At 33.4% G+C, this 19,921-nt stretch overlaps 1 protein-coding gene across 3 annotated transcripts in view; it reads left to right on the plus strand.

Annotated features, from left to right (window-relative positions):
* Positions 1-19,921, plus strand: part of LOC130449129 (1-phosphatidylinositol 4,5-bisphosphate phosphodiesterase epsilon-1-like) — a 337,095-nt gene that overhangs the window by 131,990 nt on the left and 185,184 nt on the right. For all 3 annotated transcript variants that reach the window (XM_056786816.1, XM_056786818.1, XM_056786817.1), the window contains one exon: positions 2,520-2,707. In XM_056786816.1, the coding sequence (XP_056642794.1) occupies positions 2,617-2,707 (91 nt within the window). In that variant the 5' untranslated portion in view covers positions 2,520-2,616. The remainder of the gene's footprint in view (positions 1-2,519; positions 2,708-19,921) is intronic.

The raw sequence follows: 19,921 nt of genomic DNA on the forward strand, positions 1-19,921 counted from the left end.
TTCGGCTATGTATGAAATTAGTATTGGATTTCAATGTCGTTGATAAGCAACAATCCACACGATTTTACATTCCCTAATTGCTTTGAACTCCTTTTGACAAAGGAAGAGCTGTATTTAGCATCGGATAAAGGTCCTGCTCATGAATTTATTAAACTTCAGATCATCACACAGTTTACCACCGCATTCTTTTCGATCAACAATCGACAAAAAAGACGATGGAAAACATTCGATCATCCACATACCCAGCGCTTGTAGGTTAGTAATTGGTGACCAACCGTTGCAGAAAACATTCATCCGCAGCTGCTTATCTACTCGAAATTTTGTTCTACGAAACCTGCACGGGAATTACCAATGTAGTTGTATCTTGTAAAATAAATTTGGTTTATATTTGATTAACGAAACCACAAACGTGATAATAAGTTTTTTGGAAACCTCCCAGCTTTTTCTATACTTGGAAGCAAGTTACAATTAAAACTTTAAAGCTACAAATTCATCTTTGTATTCAATTTTACAGAAATTTTCTTCGCTTATTGTGTTAAGTACAACTCTGTATAATTCTTAATTATAGCTTCCTTATTAACGGTTGTCCGATTATAGTTGTAAACTCTCGCTGTTAAACAAGCTCGCATATATATCAGATATAAATTTCTAGAATTCTAGAAAGTGAGTAAACAAATAAATAATAAAGCGTATGAAGAAAAACAATGTAAACAAATCGTCGCTGTGGTAAACACAAACATCAAACAAATTCGCTTTCGCCAAATTTTAGACTTCCATCATAACTGAACAGGACCGGCTTCGTCGAGTTGACGAGTTCGTAATAATAGGAGTTATAGATTTTGTATATCCTAATATAAATTCCACTTTTTGAACGTCAGGATCAAATATTAAAATCTGTTTTTATACCTAGTCTAGATTTCATATTTGTACTTCAATGATGCTTCTAATTATTTTCAGTTGAATTGGTTTCAACTAGGTCGTTGAAGCTCAAGTAAATTTCTTTCTTTTTTTAGACAGTTAGAAACTTATTTCCTAACGGGCATTAAGTTTGTGCTGATTCCCATTCTCACTCTTGGAAACTTTGATTTACAGAGGAGGTTTGGTTAAAATAAGCGAGAAGAAGTTGAACTAACGCAATTAAGTTAACCAACTATTTTAATAAAGCTGGAATTTTACTTGACTTTGGTGAAGTTATATTTTTTTCTCGTGATACATCACGTTAGTTTTTAGTAGTTTTGTTGTTTATCGGTGAAATGATACTGGTTTCAAAGAACGTTTTATTTGTAACTGAATAATGAAAATTATAGAAAATATCTTCTTCCAAATGAAATATTTCAGTTGAACTGACTTCAACTTCCACGTGAAAATGTGATCATTCCCTTCAACCCCTTTCGAATGTCAGTTGCAACTCAAATATTTTTAATGGAAAGTATAGGTATTTATTATCTGAATACAAATATTGCTTTCCAAATTTCTCTGGCCCAAATTCTCTAGCTCTTATTCAAGCAACCGATTGTACAAACTGAAACCTAACTTAACCTAACCAAACATGTGACATTTTTTGGCCGAATTTACCAGTGAGTTTAAAACGATCTTTCTAAAACCATCGGTCAAGTAATAAATTTGACCAATTCGAAACTTAATCTATGCATATATATTTGCTGCAATGTACAGAAGGAGAGTTTTAATTTGATACACACGGTGCTTCTCACTTATTTAATTTATTTATACGATAACATACATATACGAATACACTAAACGATGCACTAAACACTTCGCTATTCACTATCAACTGAAATATTCACTAAACACTTTTATCAAATATTTACTGACTACTACGGCTGTTCGACTTGTTTATATACATGTTAATCATATTCAGAATATTCTATATCTCGTAGTTATCGTAAACAAATAAAAAGATCTTCTTAGACATTAATTCTATAGGAATGGCCACGATATACTGTGATTAATTTATGATTAAATATCCCCCCGCAAATATTAACGTCTATTAACATAATAGAACAGGCTGGCTTCACGGTCTACGTCAGTGAACGAGTTCTAAACTAAAAATTACATCCATTGTGCTTGGAAGCTGTGCAAACTTTAACAGAATTTATAAGAGTTTTCGAGAAACTTTTACGAACTGCAGTTTGTTTTGAGTTGAGCTAATAGATTGTGATTCAGTTAATAATGAAATATACACTGAAATTTCTGTTTTATCGAATGTTTTCTATTACTTTATATTCAATGAATGAGAGACGCTAATGTCTACAATCTTTTTATGAATAAATCGATAATCATAAGAACGAACCAACATCATTCGCAATGAATGAAATATTGAAATGGGAAACGCCGCAGGCAAGCACTGAACCAATGTGAGTTTAGTAGAAGGTCTCAAATTGATCGAATGCTCATGAATAATATATTTTCTGTTGATCCTTTGCGACAATTTCGATGGGTTGTACAGTTTCCTACAATCTTTTAATTCTTTTTTTAGAAAATATTCAATTTTGTTTCAGACGATAGAAACCTCCTTGAAATAAGAGTGGTTCGTAACACCAAAACGCACTGGGAGCACATGTGCTCGGCTGGTGAGCCGCCCCGAGGTGAGGGGCCATGCCATGCGAGCTAGTCTGCCCCCAATTAACAAAAATAATCAAGAATCAAGGTCCCCACATTCATGTACACCAATTATTCCATACTGACGGTGAGTTTCTTTTTTAATTTTTGTGTATATCGCCTTTTTTATAAATTACACAAATGTTATAGTTTAGATATTTGTTTTTATTCTTAAAACAAGGAATATCGTGCTATAGGAAAGGATTTAGACAACTAATCAGTTGAAAAGCTTCAGATATACAACCAGTAAACCTTGTCTTTACATTTCCAGCCAAAATGTTGATATTAATGGTGTTTACGGCCTTTCTTGTCGCAGATCTCGTGGACTCAGGATTTGCCGCAATATGATTAACGACCTTTTCTAAAGGGCTTGAATTTCTACTAAAGTGTTCTAAAATTCTGAGATTTATTGGAAGAGAGATATCATTAAAAGTGAAATGTGAAAAAGTAAACCGTTTCGAGCCAATTTTTATACAGGGTGTCCCAGAAATTGCACGCCAGGCTGACACAGGAGGTAGATCAGCTTTAGATCTATCAAATAAAAGCAACATGAGCTCAGTAAAAGTTTTTTAGTTTTCGAGATATTAACACTTTTAGGTTTTTTCAGAAAATCTCTACTTTTTGCCCTATTTTTGTCTGTTATGGGCATAAAAAACCTCTAATTTATAATTCTTTTTTTTCTGGGCTACCACTAATAGTTGGTTGAGACAACCCAGTATTCATTTTAATAAAAAGTAGCACGACATTAACAAAAAAAAACAACTCTATCTTACCTTTTATAGTTCTTTTTTACTAAAAATTGAATAATACCACGTTTTGTCATTGAAGTCGTAATTCTTCGAAATTAAGAAACTAAAAAATAATAGTTTTAATTGAATGTGCAGCCTTCTTTTGTCTCCATATCACTGAGAAACTGAATGATGGGTGCCCTGCTCACTATGCCCGCGCAGTTAGAGCTTATCTGGATGACACATACCCAAGAAGATGGATTGGCCGGCTAGGACCAATTTTGTGGCCCCCACGCTCCCCAGACCTAAACCCACTGGATTTCTACTGGGGATGTTTAAAAGATAAAGTGTACAGTAAACCAATTCGATCGGTCGATGAATTGCGGCAACGAATCAATTTAAGTTTAGGATGTTTAAAGACACAGTTTTTAAGAAGATGCAGGTTATGCATAAGAGCAGGTGGCAGAAATTTTAAAAATCTGCTATAATAGTTTATTCAATGTAAATTCTGAATGGTAAATATTTATTTGAATGTTGTAATTGTAAAATCTAATGAAAATAAAAAAAAAATACAACCCTATGTTCTGTACCCAAATTATTTTGATGCCAGCCTACAACAACAATTATAAAAGGATAATGGATAACTCTATTAGACATTGCTAAACTAAAAAGCGATTATAGTAACTAAAAAGTTGTAAGGTGAAGACAAAAGTCGGCTTAACTTTGTATTACGTATTATTTTTTATTTGAAATATTGCGAAAGTAGTACGACTTCAATGACTATACTTGATATTATTTAATTTTTAGTAAAAAAAAAGCTATGAATATTATACCATTTTTTAAAGAGCACTGAGTAGGCTAGTTTTTAAGAACATTTTCTGACTCAGTCTGGTACATTTTTTTTCACATTCGCTAACCAAACTTTAGTTAAGGTTTTCGCTTTGAAACAAAAGGTAAGATTGAGTTGTTTTTTTTGTTAATGTCGTGCTACTTTTTATTAAAATGAATACTGGGTTGTCTCAACCAACTATTAGTGGTAGCCCAGAAAAAAAAGAATTATAAATTAGAGGTTTTTTTATGCCCATAACAGACAAAAATAGGGCAAAAAGTAGATATTTTCTGAAAAAACCTAAAAGTGTTAATATCTCGAAAACTAAAAAACTTTTACTGTGGTCATGTTGCTTTTATTTGATAGATCTAAAGCTGATCTACCTCCCGTGTCAGCCTGGCGTGCAATTTCTGGGACACCCTGTACATATAAAAATATTATGATATTAACAACTATTACTATATAAACTGATAAAGTCTTATTAATTGTTGAAATTCAATTTCTGAAAAAATCTCTTCGTCTGTATTCAAATTTGTTCCAAGAATTTTAGTATTTTGATAATTATACCGAAGTTTTGACCATTTTAATGATTTTATCATCTTTTTCCCAGCTATTGCGATGTTTGTCCTATTTGCTATTCTTTTATTTGAAAAAAGATATACGTGGTAAACCGAGCAATATTGATTCAAATATGAATTGCTTGCCATCTGGTACTTTTCTCACTCAATCTGAAAATTTAACTTTTTATTTGGATCTAATAGTTCACCTAAATTTCTACTACGAAATCTTCCTGTCTGTCTGTTGTTGCTAAAATCTGGTAAATTTCTAGTGGCAAGGAAAAAAGGTGATGAGGGTGTAATGAGGAATTGAAATCTCAGCTTCACGACGTTATTCTACACCAGGTGAAACCATTCATATATTATGAAAAGTATGGTTTTGATCCTGGTAGATTGAGAATCTGGAATTCAACGTTAATAAAATAGATTCACATTCCTCTCTAACGTTGGTAGCAGATTATTTGACCGAGAATGTGGAATTGCAGCAGATAATCGTACTTTAGACCTCAACCTATTCGAGATTTAAGCTGATTTCACCAGTACTGATTAATATTGGTAGAATATCTATAACTAAGTGAACTTGTCTTCAATTATTTTTTCGGTATGTCAAACACAGTTATCCATTTCAAATATTTGTACTACAATTTTTCAAAGTCTCTTTCCACATACTCAGACACTTCTAACATCTGTATCTGTCTTTACGAAGTCTTGCAGTGGGTCCAAATAAGTTCAATGGCATTGAATTCGCAATGATAAATTGGTAATAAGACTTTGGAAGAATTCATCAAAGACATTTACATTTTCTTTTCATTTCATACTAGCTATTTGTGTTAGCTTAAGTCTCGAGAGATTGTTATCAAACTCATTATTGTTGGCTTTTAGCCAAGTGATAATTTCATGTTTCTTTGACGAAGGTTGCTTTTCTTCAAGCATACATAAGGCGCGTGTCCAGGATGCGGCAACTTTAGGCATAGGAAAGGATTTCGCTTCACCCTTTAGCCAAATATGGAACATAACATGAACGACCAAAAACATCGCAGACAGAAGAGGTCGAAAAGCAATATCACGTGTCTAAGTGATAATTAAGCAACGATCGTCACTATTTGGAAATATTCAGCCAGTAGACAAACTTATAAATCCCTTACGAACATTTGGAACCGGTTACATTAAGATTTATAATCATTTATTATTGTGAGCTTGTTCTAAACTCTCCTTTGGACGAAGAGCAAGTGACTTATTCAATAAACATTTGGTTCGATTGGAAATTGGAACCTCCTATCTTTGACAACCTTACCAACTACACCTATGGCTCGATATAAGTTTCGACGAGATGTAGGTATATACAACAACCGTTGGGCGTTTGATGTACGAGAAATATGTAACAGAACTTTTTTTTCAGTAATATAAGTATTTTTCATTCATTATTGTATTAAGTTTATTTGAAAAAAAATTATTTTCTTTTTAGTTTGATGTGCTTTAAAGAGTTTTTTAGTTTCACTCAAACTATATTCATTATTTAGTACAGATATAATAATTTGTAGCTTATAGTACGTCTGTGGGGTCTCGCTCTTAATGTTAGAGTAAATATTATCGATTTGTAGATCAACCTTTGTATGACCGACCGATCAAATAGCTTTTAATTTTTGTCTACTGAAATCATTCATTATCTGGAGTGTCAGGTACTTGAATTAAAAGCATTTTTTTCGTAAACAGTTTTAGACGTGTAAATATGTGAATAGACAATGAAAATAGAAGAGTACGTTAATGTTGTTTTTGTTTTTTGATGACATATGTTCAAAGTTTCATCCTCGTGAACCCGAGAATGATAAAATGGTTCCTACAATACGGAATGAAAATTTTTTACATAAAAATAAGATAAAATTATTGTCGAGTACAACTATAGTTTTTATATACAGAATTAACTTGGTGAAGGTGAAGATGTTGATATAATTGTAAATTATCCATCAATTTATAATTCTATGAAATGAATAGAGCAAAGAAATTGATAGGGGAAGTTCTGTATGAAGTTAATTTTGTGTTTAACGCCACTGAGGTATTAGAATTAATAATTGAATTATTAAGATTAACTCATTTACATTTTACCGTGTCTTTTAGAGTTAGTCTCAATAAAAACTGTTTTTCATCCCTCGATTGATCAATGTATCTCAACGCATATTAAATCCATGAAAATATATTCTTCTTTCACCAAAACAGAAACGTTTTGCGTTCAATTGGAACATTCTGGTTTGAGCACCCTAGAACCTGTTCCAATGAAACCTCCCTTCAATTCTCTTACTTTGCAAATGATAGAATAGCTTTATTAATTGCCAAAATTATCAAATACAAAGCATAGTACCGTCACCAATTATTGGGAGCACCTACAAGGGCTGAGACAGACAAAGACACTCCTAGGAAACTATAACCAGAATGGATCAGCTGAATGTATGAACCTAGACCTAGAAGATAACACAGCGTGCAGATTTCGTTGCAGGAAACTCCTATCCATATTCTCTCGAAATATGAAGCACTCAGGAACTCCAGAGCACTACACCTGGAAGGGTATGAAATAGAAGACGAAGATCTCTGGCAATTAAAGCCAGATTTTGGGATTGACGGTTCAGCTGTAAACACTGGGTTCTCCAGTAAGACATTGGGATACAATAAATTCTTTGGGTCGCAGTGTATGCGAAACAACAGCTTCACACCGAATAAATAATAAGTAGCACTGAAACCAGTACATCCTTTAGGGAAAAAATTAACCAGAAGATTACCAACAAATTCCCTCTCTTCAGTACTAGATATTTGTGATACTAGCTGATAATGTTATCATAAAAAGCAGGTTGCAGTCATAAGGATATTGGTACCTAATTATTTCCAGTATTTCTGCTATCTCTTAATTACACGTTTCCTTATGTTTACCTATTTTCCGTTAGATATTTGATCGTGCTTTCCATACAGTTTCAACTGGTTTCTTATTTGCTCTCTGGCCATTTAGCGATACTATTTTAGCTTGTATCCAATCGCTCTTCATTCTGCTTCATTTCTAATTCTGTCTTCACCTGCTATTTCTTTTACACTCCTCGAGTATTACTTTATTTTTAATATTGGCCGGTATAGATCCTGTTGATTGTCTTGCTGATTTCTTTTTTATCTATGAATTACCTTGAAGTATACGATACAGTTTCCAGTTACAGGAGATTATTCCATTTATTTAATAACATTCAAGCACCTCGATGATAAAATTATTATTTGCTACAAACCGTTTCTGATTAATCAATTTTTAATTATCAATTTTATCAATTAAGCAATTCGTGCCTTCTCGATGCGTTTACTTCGGTAATGTAAATTCGAATTCGACAGGATGTAGTATCCTGTTGGAATTGCAACTAATTGCGTTTGATGCATTTGAGAAGTGTGATTAGATCGCGAAGGATCAACTTCTCAGTTTAATTACATAATGACGAACACGTTCAATCAAGCATCATACAATAACAACAATGCAGAACATCAAGTATTGCTTGATTGCTGGACGGTTCGTGCCACAACAACACAATGCAATATGGATTAGAGACACATGTCGATATTGAATTATTTATTCGCGAATGAGTCTGTAGTATGGTCCAAGGATGGGTTAATCTATTATCACTCATACAAAGTTATATTTAGTGTCGCTATTCACGGAATTTAAATGTAGAACTACTTTTCAAATGGTGGGATGAATTTATACACACGGTATATCTTACTAACTTAATCTATTTACGCAAATAATAAATATATGGAAACTTACTACTAAACACTTATCTAATTTTTAAAACACTAATTTATTGGAATAGATTGTTCACTTTTTACTATTCCGATTTGTTCACTACGACATAAAATTATTTACTGCTACGGCTGCTAGAGCCTCATTTAAACTTGAAAGTAACGGCTGATTTGTTTATTATTCTTCAAATTTTATGTTTATGATTGTAGTTTAGTCCTACTAAGTCCTTTGAAACGCAACGTGCTGTGATTCATACATTTTGCACCAAGACATCTTTATGTGAAGTTGTTTTCGTTCTCGCAAATTCAGACTTGTGAGTTTTGAGCTGAATAAAACCAAAGAGTTTGGAACACGTTAATCAATCACAAATTTTTTTTGGCGTTCAGGACGGCCTCCAAAAACAACAACCGCTGAAGATAAACGTATTGTACTGATCAGTAAACTTGATCAACGACTCGCGAGCTCTGAGTTAGCAGCTTAGATCAATGAACCTAGATATCTGCCTTTTTTCGAAGGGTAACAGTTAAAAAATTTCTTTTAAGACGTCAAAATGAAAGGTTGCAGTAGGCTAAAGTAGCCAAAGTTTGCGCATAGATCAAAGGAAGAACGGATATTAGATCCCGATTGTAAAACACGACGAAGGATCGTTGAGTTGAGGAGGATGTTTTGGAGAAAGGGAGACTGTAGATCTAGTAAAATTTTGAGGGATTTTGAAGAAAGGAAGTTATAAAAAAATATAGTACGTTCTGGCCAACGTTTGATCGACAGAAAATTAATTTTCCAGCATGAAAACGATCCCAAGTATTCCTCGAAGCTGTGCAAAGAGTATTTCAAGGAATTGGAAGTATGGGACCCTAAGATGTTGAACAATCACTAGTGAGTTAAAATTTGTTTAAATTCGATCAGAAACAGACATACGGTTTAACGTTGGTTTGAAAAATGTCGCGGATTCATTTGTGTAAACCTAGACAATCAAATTTTTTATTTGTCATTTTGTATACTGCACCAGTTGAAATTTTTCCCTACCGCATAATTAATTCATGAATTTTCAAAATAATATACTTCCAGTTTTCAAATGGGTAAAACCAAAAAACTATTGATTGAAACTTCACAGTCTAGGCAAAAATAACTTATCGCCGAAAAGAATGTACTAAAAGTAAAGATTTGATCGTTACAGTCGCCCGATCTCAACCCGATTGAGTTGTTGTAAGACAAATTGGCCAAGGAAGTGAGAAAATAGTATCCTACTTCCAGACATCTTCGGAATATCCTGAAAAACGAATGGAATCGAATAAACGACGATTATTTGTCGAAAGAATGCCAAAATAACCAATTTTGTTTCCATCTAGAGTCTGCGCTATATTCACTGAAATGTCGAATTTTTTTTTTTTGGCTTCTTATTGTTCACACCCAGTATATATTTTAGAATACGCATTTTGGTAACTCCGTTCGAATTTTTTAAGGGAAGTTATGGTCAGTTTATATTCCATAGAAAATTGTTTTATAAAAACTGATTTGAACCAATTATCGAAATGGATTCTGTTTGATTTTATTTTTTCTAAAATTCATTTCAAAAATTCATCTTAATCGTCTTGTCAACTCGACCTCTTCTCTATATTTAAAAAAATATTCACGTCGGAAAAAAGTGTGTTCTCTAATTAGGCTTGATATTTATGAATAAAAATAATGACAGTTAAGAGATCCAGATATATAATCACCAAAAAAAATATAAACACCATGAGCCACGAATGTCATCTATTTAAAAGTAATCCTAAATAAAGATGGCATATATTTATGTGTAGAATTATTCATCGGTATTTTGTCAGGCGGGTTGTATTACGTAAAGAAAAATGGAGGTTGCACGTTTTTCTCAATAATTTTTCTAGTTTTTTTCTCCAAGTAAAAACACTTTCTTTGAAGTATAAGGATTATGAAACTGGCAAAAGATAAATGATTATGATCATTGCTCTGTTCTGTGAAAGGTATACTGCTTGGCGTTTGATAAGGAGGTATCTCAAAACAAGAAGCATTTAGCATTAGAAGAAAGATACAGAAGTCTATGATGAAACTCCCCCAAAATTTGTATTTGTATAAGACAGGAAGAATCCCTAACCTTTTAATCTCATAATGGATGAAATAATAAAGGCAGTGAAAAGGAGGAAAGGTTATAAGATGGGAAATAGAGAAATAAAAATTCTCTGCTATGCAGATGATGCTATACTCATAGCAGAAAGTGAAGACGACCTACAAGGATTGGTCCAGAAGTTTAACATTGTCGCAAAGAAGCAAAAACACTGGTCATTAGCAAAGAACCGATTAGATGTAAGATGGAAATTAACTACTTAGGCATCACACTATTAAGCTATGGAGATGCAGAATCAGAAGTTAAAAAAACAAATACAGAAAGCCAATACAGCAGCAAGATGTCTCAATAATACAATATGGAGAAACAAATATATACGAACGGAAACCAAGACTAGAATTTATAAAGTTGTGAAGAAATAGGTAGAATTGCCTATAGAACAGATAGAAGAAGAAGACTAAGAAGAAGAAGAAGAAGAAGAATCGAAATTACAGATATGTATCTACGAGTATATCTAGAAGAAGGTGACAAAGCAAGGCGATTGCAGTTATGTTCTTGAAAAAGCTAATTTTAGGGTACAGCAATTTTCTTATAACATTTTTAATCTCACTACGCATTGGTCGTAGTCCCTGTAGTTCGTGGTTTTCCTTGCGTTTGCAAATTTTTCGCTCAATCGATAATCAAACTGACCACTTGACAGTTTGGTAGTTATTTTTGGCATTTGGTAAGACTTTTTTTAACAATTTCACCAGCTTGTATACCCATTATTTATATATAAGGTGTGTCACTTATGTCCCATTCTGTCAATGTCATATCTGTCATTTAAATCTTAGACATCAAGTTATAGCACCTGTGTGTATCAGAAAATCTAAAATATACCTTGAAATATGGCGCGCATTTTCCAAAAGATAATAAAGAAGGAGCTGACGACATTATAAAATTTCGCTTATCATAGTTATTTAAATTATTTATAAATTGTAAAGACGTGTTAGTTAATAGTTGGTTGTCACATAATTGAAAAGTTATGTGTATGCCGAGGACTGAAAGAGTTCAACAAAGTACGAGTGGTACTTCAGACGCGGCGTACACAACATTTTTTAGACGACGCATAAGATCCAAAAAATTTTCTATTACACTGAGGAAAGAAAATAAATAATAGAGAATTATAAACATTTTATTTATAATTTTTTCTGGTGACACTACTTCATAAAAAGGTCGTACTGTTTTTCGTACCTTGCACGAGATTTATCCGGCAACGAATTAAGAACGGCTGCATCGCTTTCTTCGGGAGATCAGGTGGTGTGGGACGTGGATTCGAGTAACTCTTCACCGCTGATGTTTTCTTTTTCATCATAATTCATTGTTATTCATTAATTTGGACAAAACTTCGGATAAAACAAAAAATTTCAGAATATTAAAAATTTAATGTTATGCAAAATCATCAAAATGAAACTGTCAACTGTCAACAGTCAATAGTCAACAATGAAGTTTTCTACTCCAGAGCGCCCCGAAAGTGTTTTGAAGTACGGAATTGTCACTTTCACTACATGGAACACTCAAAACGCCACTTTCGGTATGTAAATGAATACAGAACGAACAACTTTCAAATGGCGTCGCCTAAAAAGGTTTTGTTCACTTTCGGTGATTGATTTCCTGTCACAGATTGAAAAAACTTGTCGCCGAATCTGCCATGTTAGATGCTTCAGTTTGATTCAAGCTCCATTACTTCCAAGCTTTGTTGTCTTAAATCCAACATATAACATTCTATATCTGCAACACTTCCATGTTGATTTTACTTATCTTAGATTAGATATTTCGTTGACATATTATCCATAGATACACCGCAAAATTCAACAAAAGCTGTTGTCAACTCGATAGTTGTTCGACAAAAAAAGCTTTATCGATTTGCTTGTGATTTAAAAGTTAGATAAATATCGATCAAGCGCTCAATTGGTATTGCATTGTATTGATGTGCGCATACCATCGACTAAACAGTCGATAAGCGACTGTCAGTCTCGTATAAGCATTTGAAGTGGCGCCACGTCTCTTGTCACCATGACGGACAACACGAAGGAGTTCATTAAAAGCGAAGAAAAAAGGCCTGCGCTATACTTAAAGAGTCAGATATCAATATGAGTATAGGATGTACACAGTAGGTATCTTCTTTCTTCATCTATCTTAAATTGTGTAAAAGCAAAGCACAAACTGAAACTTTCTTGTTTTTTGACATTGTTTGTAACACCTCGACTCGAGCGTTGCTGAATAAAGACTGGTCGATTTGAGGAAATAAAAAAAAACGCGATTGTATGCGCACCTCCACCAACTAATAGTCTAAGATCCCACCGTTTGATCTTGCAGGTATCTGTTTTTTTGATAAAATTAATTTTAAAGGAATCTTGAATATGTTGCCAGCTCTCAGTCGTTTACAACATTAGAGTTGCCAGGTGTAAACAGGTATATTATTGTTAATTAACTGCATTCACAGGTTTTTTTTAAAAATTTTTATGCAAAATTAAAATTTTATATACATTGAACATGAAAATCCATGGTTGCCATTTGTACAATGGCCGCAAACAGAGGTTGCCATGATTTTTGTGAACGACTCTCGCTCCAGGTAAGTGCCAGAGGAAGATGCAAGCATTATTACGTGCGATAAATAAGGACAAAGCATATCAATCATTTTTATTTTGATTCGCGACATCATTTTCTTTCAAACGCTTCAATATTGACTGAAAAAACATATAGCTGCAAGTCATATTAGTGTATTAATGAAATTAAAATTAATTACTGGTAATTGCGGCTAATTTTACAAGGCAACCTATCTTTAATCCATTCCATACATCCTCAAGATTCCTTTAAAATTAATATCAATCAAAAAATAGATAGCTGCAGGATCAAGCAGTGGGATCTTGGACTATAAACTGTTTAGTTGAGTAGAAATCACGAAAAGTCGATGCAACAGTTGTATGTATGCGATAAGGGCTTGTTTACCTGATCAACTGTATAGCAACGTTGCCACCGCAGCAAATTTTTCGCTCCGTTTGCCAAGTTCGATTGCCTTTCACGATAATATTTGGTCAAATCTTGTTCAATTATGAAAGTTATTTCTTTCGAGGGTTATACCCATGATCGCGAATATTCATGTTGAGCAATAAAATGGTTAGTAATTTAGTTAGTTAGTACTTTTACCTCAAATGGTGTTTCATCTTCCCACAACTGTCGATATTAGAGAAAAAACAATCTCTATTATATAATTAAAAAGAGTATTTCAAAAAAGTGAATGTTTGGTCAGCCGATTCATACAACCTAGGTAGAAGTGAGACATGAAAACCCCGAAAGAATTGTTTTCTTCATGAGGAGTTTACATATTCTGAAAGGAAAATAATGAGGTACAGAGTCTTGTACAAAATATCTTCTACGAAGTAGAAGATTTACTCATTTGGTGCCGGTAGGTTGTTCTTCTTTAGCCGCCTGTACTAACCTTTGAAATCCGATACCTTCGTCCAGAATTATTTGAAGAATCATTCAAATTACTTTTAACTTATTACTATGATCGATAATAATATAATATTTTATTCATCGATGTAACTTCCTTCTGTTTTTTGGTGCACAATTTTGGCATTCCCTGTAGCAATTTCGACAAATAATCGTCGTCTATTTGGTTCTTTGCGCTTTTGTAAATATTCCAAAGTTGAGAAGTGGAAGTAGGAAATTGCTTTCTGACTTTCTGTCCAATTTGTCCCACAACTTAATCGGATTGAGGTCGAGCGACGGAGTACCAATTATTCCAAAAACTCTTTGTTCGAGGAATGCTTGGGATCGTTGTCATGGTAACCAAGCGATGGTCAGAACGTACTATACTCTCCTTTCCTTTTTTAAAAAATTCCTTCATGTTTCACCAGATCTCTAGTCGTTCTTCCTTCAAAACATATCCAGATTATCACGAACCTTCGCCTTGTTTTATAGTCTGGATTACACATGGATATATTATCCGATCTGAGCTACTTTCTCTAGGCCTGTGAGTCTTCAACGATTGTGGTTTTTCGATCCCGCTTTGAATCAATCAAAAATTACAATAAAATTATTATTTGAAATCGAATATTGTTAGTAGAAACTCAAAATAACAGTTCTTATCGGAAAATTTCCAGTTTACAATAAAAACATAGTTGTCAGTTGTATCATCCCTTAATAATGGTACATAATTTAACCATCCGGCTGTAGTGTATATTCGTGAAGCTTAGCATAAAATCGTATACAGCAATATTTATAATCAGCAAAATACGCTTCAGGGAATTTCGGTACAGTTCACAGATCCCGTCGTTAAATTAATTTATTCAAATTTCGAAATTCATGAAGTGTAGTATGTAAACTGTTTAAATCTCTCCAGAGTATTATAGCCGACAAATTGCCACACAAAACAAAACAAAAAGACTATTAAAACCAATATGAATTATGAGTAAGACGTTCATTTGTAATCAGGGGTAGTATTATCGGTTAATATGATTTTTTAACTTCCATTTCTTGTATAACAGAAACGTCTTTGTTGAAAGCAGTATTTTTTCAATACTCAATGTTATGATATTCAAAATGCACGTTCTAATTGGAAACCACGTTCTGAATACACTGTGTGCACCACCACTACACCACTACTCACAATTAGAGTGTATAACGCGCGTTTCGATAACCAAGTTATCGTCTTCAGAGGCTGTTTACGTTCAGTCTTTTAGGTAGTTTCGTGTAGATATTCAAGTCGCTTCCTCCTGTCTTACATGAATAAATTGATTTCCAATATTTAACTATATAATTCAGATAAACTGACACAAACTTTAAATAGTTTTCAAATTTGCACCTTCTAATCCGAATAATACTAGGTATATATTCCGTATTAAAAACCGTTTCACCTTCTTTTAACATGATGTTGTTTCAATTTTCGTCATTTTAGACCTATTTTTAAACACAACTTTCTGTTCTTATCAACGCTGACGTTCAGTTGCTTATTTTCTGTGTTTTTACGAGAATTATATTCTTGCTGAACTTTTTTCATGGAGAATATGGATTGATGATCCGTGTAGAGTAGATGTAAAAAAAGCAATATGGGTAATTAGTTCTTGGCACACTTATTTCCATCAATCTAGGCTTTTGAAAAGCTCAAGAAATGTAATTTATCGTAAAAATCAATATAGATATGAGCGGTCGAATTTGTTGATAGGAATTTCACGCGCCCCACGATTCATTTTTTATTCTGATCAAATGAACTCGATTGATGAGATAGCTTCGTGACGATTAGTATCTGGGATATCACTAATTATTTCTGCTTTTAACCATCACCTACATCATTATCTATCTTCTTGATAAAACATAAGTTTTTAATTGAGAAATATTCCTCGGAAGTTGATAAAAAGATCCGTTTCACAATAACGGAGCTTACGCTCAGAATTCCACAAGTTTCACGGACTCTATTAATTGAAATAGTGAAGAAAAACTAAAAAATTTTGCACAAGGTTCCAAATTTACCCACAGACTACCAAGAATGATGAACTAAATACCAAAAAAAACCAGCCAAAGGCAACCAGGAGATGTAAGTGTGTATCATTTAGTGGCTGAAATAACAGACATCAAAAAACTTTTTTACTTCTTATTGATAATTGTGGAAAGAAGTGGAATATCAGTCACTGTTTCAAATACGGTTGAAATACAATTTATAACTTATTATATTTATAATAAGTAATAATTTATAACAATTATCGAATTATAAACATAAACGTCCGCTGCGACTGCTACACGTTTTCTATATTTACCGGTAAGTACAGTTCAAAAACAATTATAGGGACATCACGTTCTGTTTGTGATTTGGTTCATCGAAATCGAAACGGATTTGCCGTTTGTTGTTAGAATTTCATATTTCCGATACGTAAACATATAAATTAAAGTTTAAAACACTAAAAAACTTTAATGAGAAATGATTCTTGGGAATAAAAATAAAATTACTAACGAGAAAATTAATGTAACTATTATAAAAGTAAGGGGTGCTGTCGGGGCATTTTGAAACTAACTTTGTGTTTTTTAACTAATAAATTTTAGTTGAAGGAACAGAACTTTCCTTTCCCTTATTCCTCTCTCTTCCCATATTCTTTATATACTCTAAATAACTTTCCACGGTAAGATGGATGGTAGTTTTTCTCCGTGGATCTCTTATGTAGGTGACTGAAATATAAATACGGTACGTGTATTTAGGGTAGCTTATTTATTGAAGCTTCTAGATCGTAATTAATAGACTTGGGCTCCATTTCCATTCAAGATCATCCTAATTATTTTTCCGTTACCAAAAGTAAGTTTTCCCTTGACTTTTTATTCTCCATATCTTCATTAACTCGCTCCAAATGGTAGATGTTTAGGATTAGTTATTAGAAAAATGTCAAAGAAGCCCCACGCTTTTATAATACTGACTCCTGGTCTATGTCACCAACGTATGGATTAAATTCGCACTAGATATACCGAAGGCTTTTGATAGAGTTTGTCCTGCCAATCTGATCAATCTATCCAAGTCGTTATCGGTGGACATACTTCAAAGAGGTTTGAGGTCAACGCTGATGGTTCCCAGGGATGCATCTTGTCATCTTTTCACTTTCTCGTGTACATCAACGATCTACTCGAAAAAAACTGTAAATCTGATATATACCTTCGCCGACGATAGCACACTAGTGTCTTAGATCAAATCAACAGATCCACTAAATAGATCACCACCATCGATACCGAGCTTAAAAACATTCTGGAGGAGGAAGAAAACGATCTTATTAAGTTTAATGCAGCAAGGACCCAGACTGCTGTTTTTACATCAAAGGCTGGCACTGCAGCTCAGGATTTGGTCCTGTCTGAACACAAAATATCACTATCATCACAAATTCGCTTAATGGATGCTGAGGTTGGAAGCAATATCTCTTGGCATAGCCACTTGGCCGAATCAATTAAAATCTTTATATTCCGCAACAGCTTCCAAGTCTCTACAAGACCCGCTCGCATATTTGGAGCTCGACTCACAAGCATACCTAGAGGATATGGTCGACTCAACACAGAAGACAGGAATTCGTTTTAAATGCGATAATTTATAGCATAGAAGGGAAATTGATGACCTGACTTTGTTTTACCGATACTACCACGGCTTCTGAGCTGTCCAGCATAATCCCATCTAGAGCAGAATTTGCAAGACTCACTCGACAGGCAGACATGGTTCTTAAACACCCTGTAGACGTCCAGATTGTTAATTTACTACACTACAACCCACAGAAGTTCGAGATTAATATCCACTGGGATCTCCATAAGGCAGGCACAACTTGAACCACTCGAGTGTAATACGGTTTACTCTTTTGAACTAGACATTTTACCGTCACCTTCATGGGGTTATTAATCATGAGCGACTATTTAATTCATGTGATAACATGACGTATAGACACTTTTATTTCTTGATAGTGGTTTAAGAAAATCCATTTTGTGTCTAATTAAATTAGTATAGTATTATTATTAAGTGATGGAGAGTAATAGTGAAGAAAGTTTAAACTGCCCACCAGAAGATGTTGAATCAACAACTGCAGCGACTGAGAAATCCAGGAAACAGTATTTAAAGGAATATAATTCTTTTATGGAGTGGCGCACTAAAAAAGGTATAAAAAACTTCACAGACAGAGTGTTATTAGCATAAGTCTTCAACACTTTAGTCGACTAAAACTGAAAGGAACCCTAATGGTAAATAACGACGTAGAGATCAGTAAATACTCGAAACTCATTGCATATTTGAAAAATAAATCAGTTGACTATAGACTCAAAAGATCTAAAACATTTGCACGTGAAGTACCTGGTACAAAAACTCATGTTCAACGTCGATTTACTGTTATTTTTGAAATATCTGACAATAGATTGAATATGGTAAACATTTATAAAACATATAAAAACCAACGACTCACAAATGTCAAAACAGATCATTTCTTTTTGCAATACAGAAATGGAAAATGCAAGACCCAGGTTGTATCAATACCGTTTCAAAAATTCCCTCGCTTATCGCAACATATTTGAATTTACCTAATCCAAAAAACTACACTGGGCATACATTTCGACGTCTCTATTGGTGGATTCCGGAGGTATAATTCAACTAAAGAAGCGCGGCGGGTGGAAATCCAACACAGTTGCGGAGGGTTACGTAGACGACTGAATAAAAAACAAAATAGATTCCGCAGTGAAAATTTTAACGGGAACAACTAGTTCGACTTAAAGCAACATTGTAAATGTTCACGATCCTAACAACAATCCAATAAGTACTAATGCAACTATAGACAATGTTATTTCTTTGTACTCGTTAAATATTGCCAATTCAAGAACCAATAGTAATGCAACTTCTTCTGTAACTTCAAATTAATAATGCTCACAGTTGTACTAATTATATTACTATTATAAAATAAAAATAGATAAAAGTTTTGTCGAATTTTTTCAAGTCTACGGAAGTAGAAAAAATTTTGAATGGAACTCGTGAGTAAAGTGTGTTTCATTCTATTTCCCGATTTGTCACAATTAGTCAATCTGATTTGGCAACTGTGATAAGACAGGAACTATAATTTGTGACTTCTAGTTCCCGTGTGAGAAGAAAATGGTCGCCTTGGACAACTTTTTGTATTTCGAATAGGTTTGAAAAGTTTCAAGCATTTTTCAACTCACCGTAATCAATGTGGAGACTTCATTCAGCAGCCTCTTCCATTAAACGCCAATTTTTTCTCAAAGTAGAACCATTTCAAATATTTATTATATTATTGAATCATACAATATCCGAATGTAGATGAACAAAATATTAATAATATAAATTATCAAGAAAAGATTTTCAGTTTTGATAATTTAGCTACACAAGCTTAGGTTAAAAGTCAAATTTCTCCAAATACGACCATTTGTTCGAGAACGTTTTGATAAGTGAATAGATTGAAACATTATTCTTCTCTACTTTTATTTCAATCCCGAAATTTTGGCAATAAGCTAAGCAACTTTTGGCAGCTGGACTCTATAAAATAAACCGTGTTGACAAATGTATACAATAAAAAAAACTGTTGATGAATCGTCTCAATTCTATCTAAATATAGGAAAGAGAAGTACTACATCAACTTTTAAATTACTATTGCATAATACAAGCGAAAAATTCGCGTTAATGCCAATACATAAACTATGTATGTACTCCGTCAAAGAATTTTAGAATAAATGTTTTATTTATGACTCTATTTTTCGATATATCTTCAGCAAAGTGTAGGAAAACATGTCTACATAAATTTATAAATAATTTAGAAGCAACTCAAAACATGTACATTCGTC

This window comes from Diorhabda sublineata, chromosome 9 (genome assembly GCF_026230105.1).
Source record: "Diorhabda sublineata isolate icDioSubl1.1 chromosome 9, icDioSubl1.1, whole genome shotgun sequence".
NCBI lineage: Eukaryota > Metazoa > Arthropoda > Insecta > Coleoptera > Chrysomelidae > Diorhabda > Diorhabda sublineata.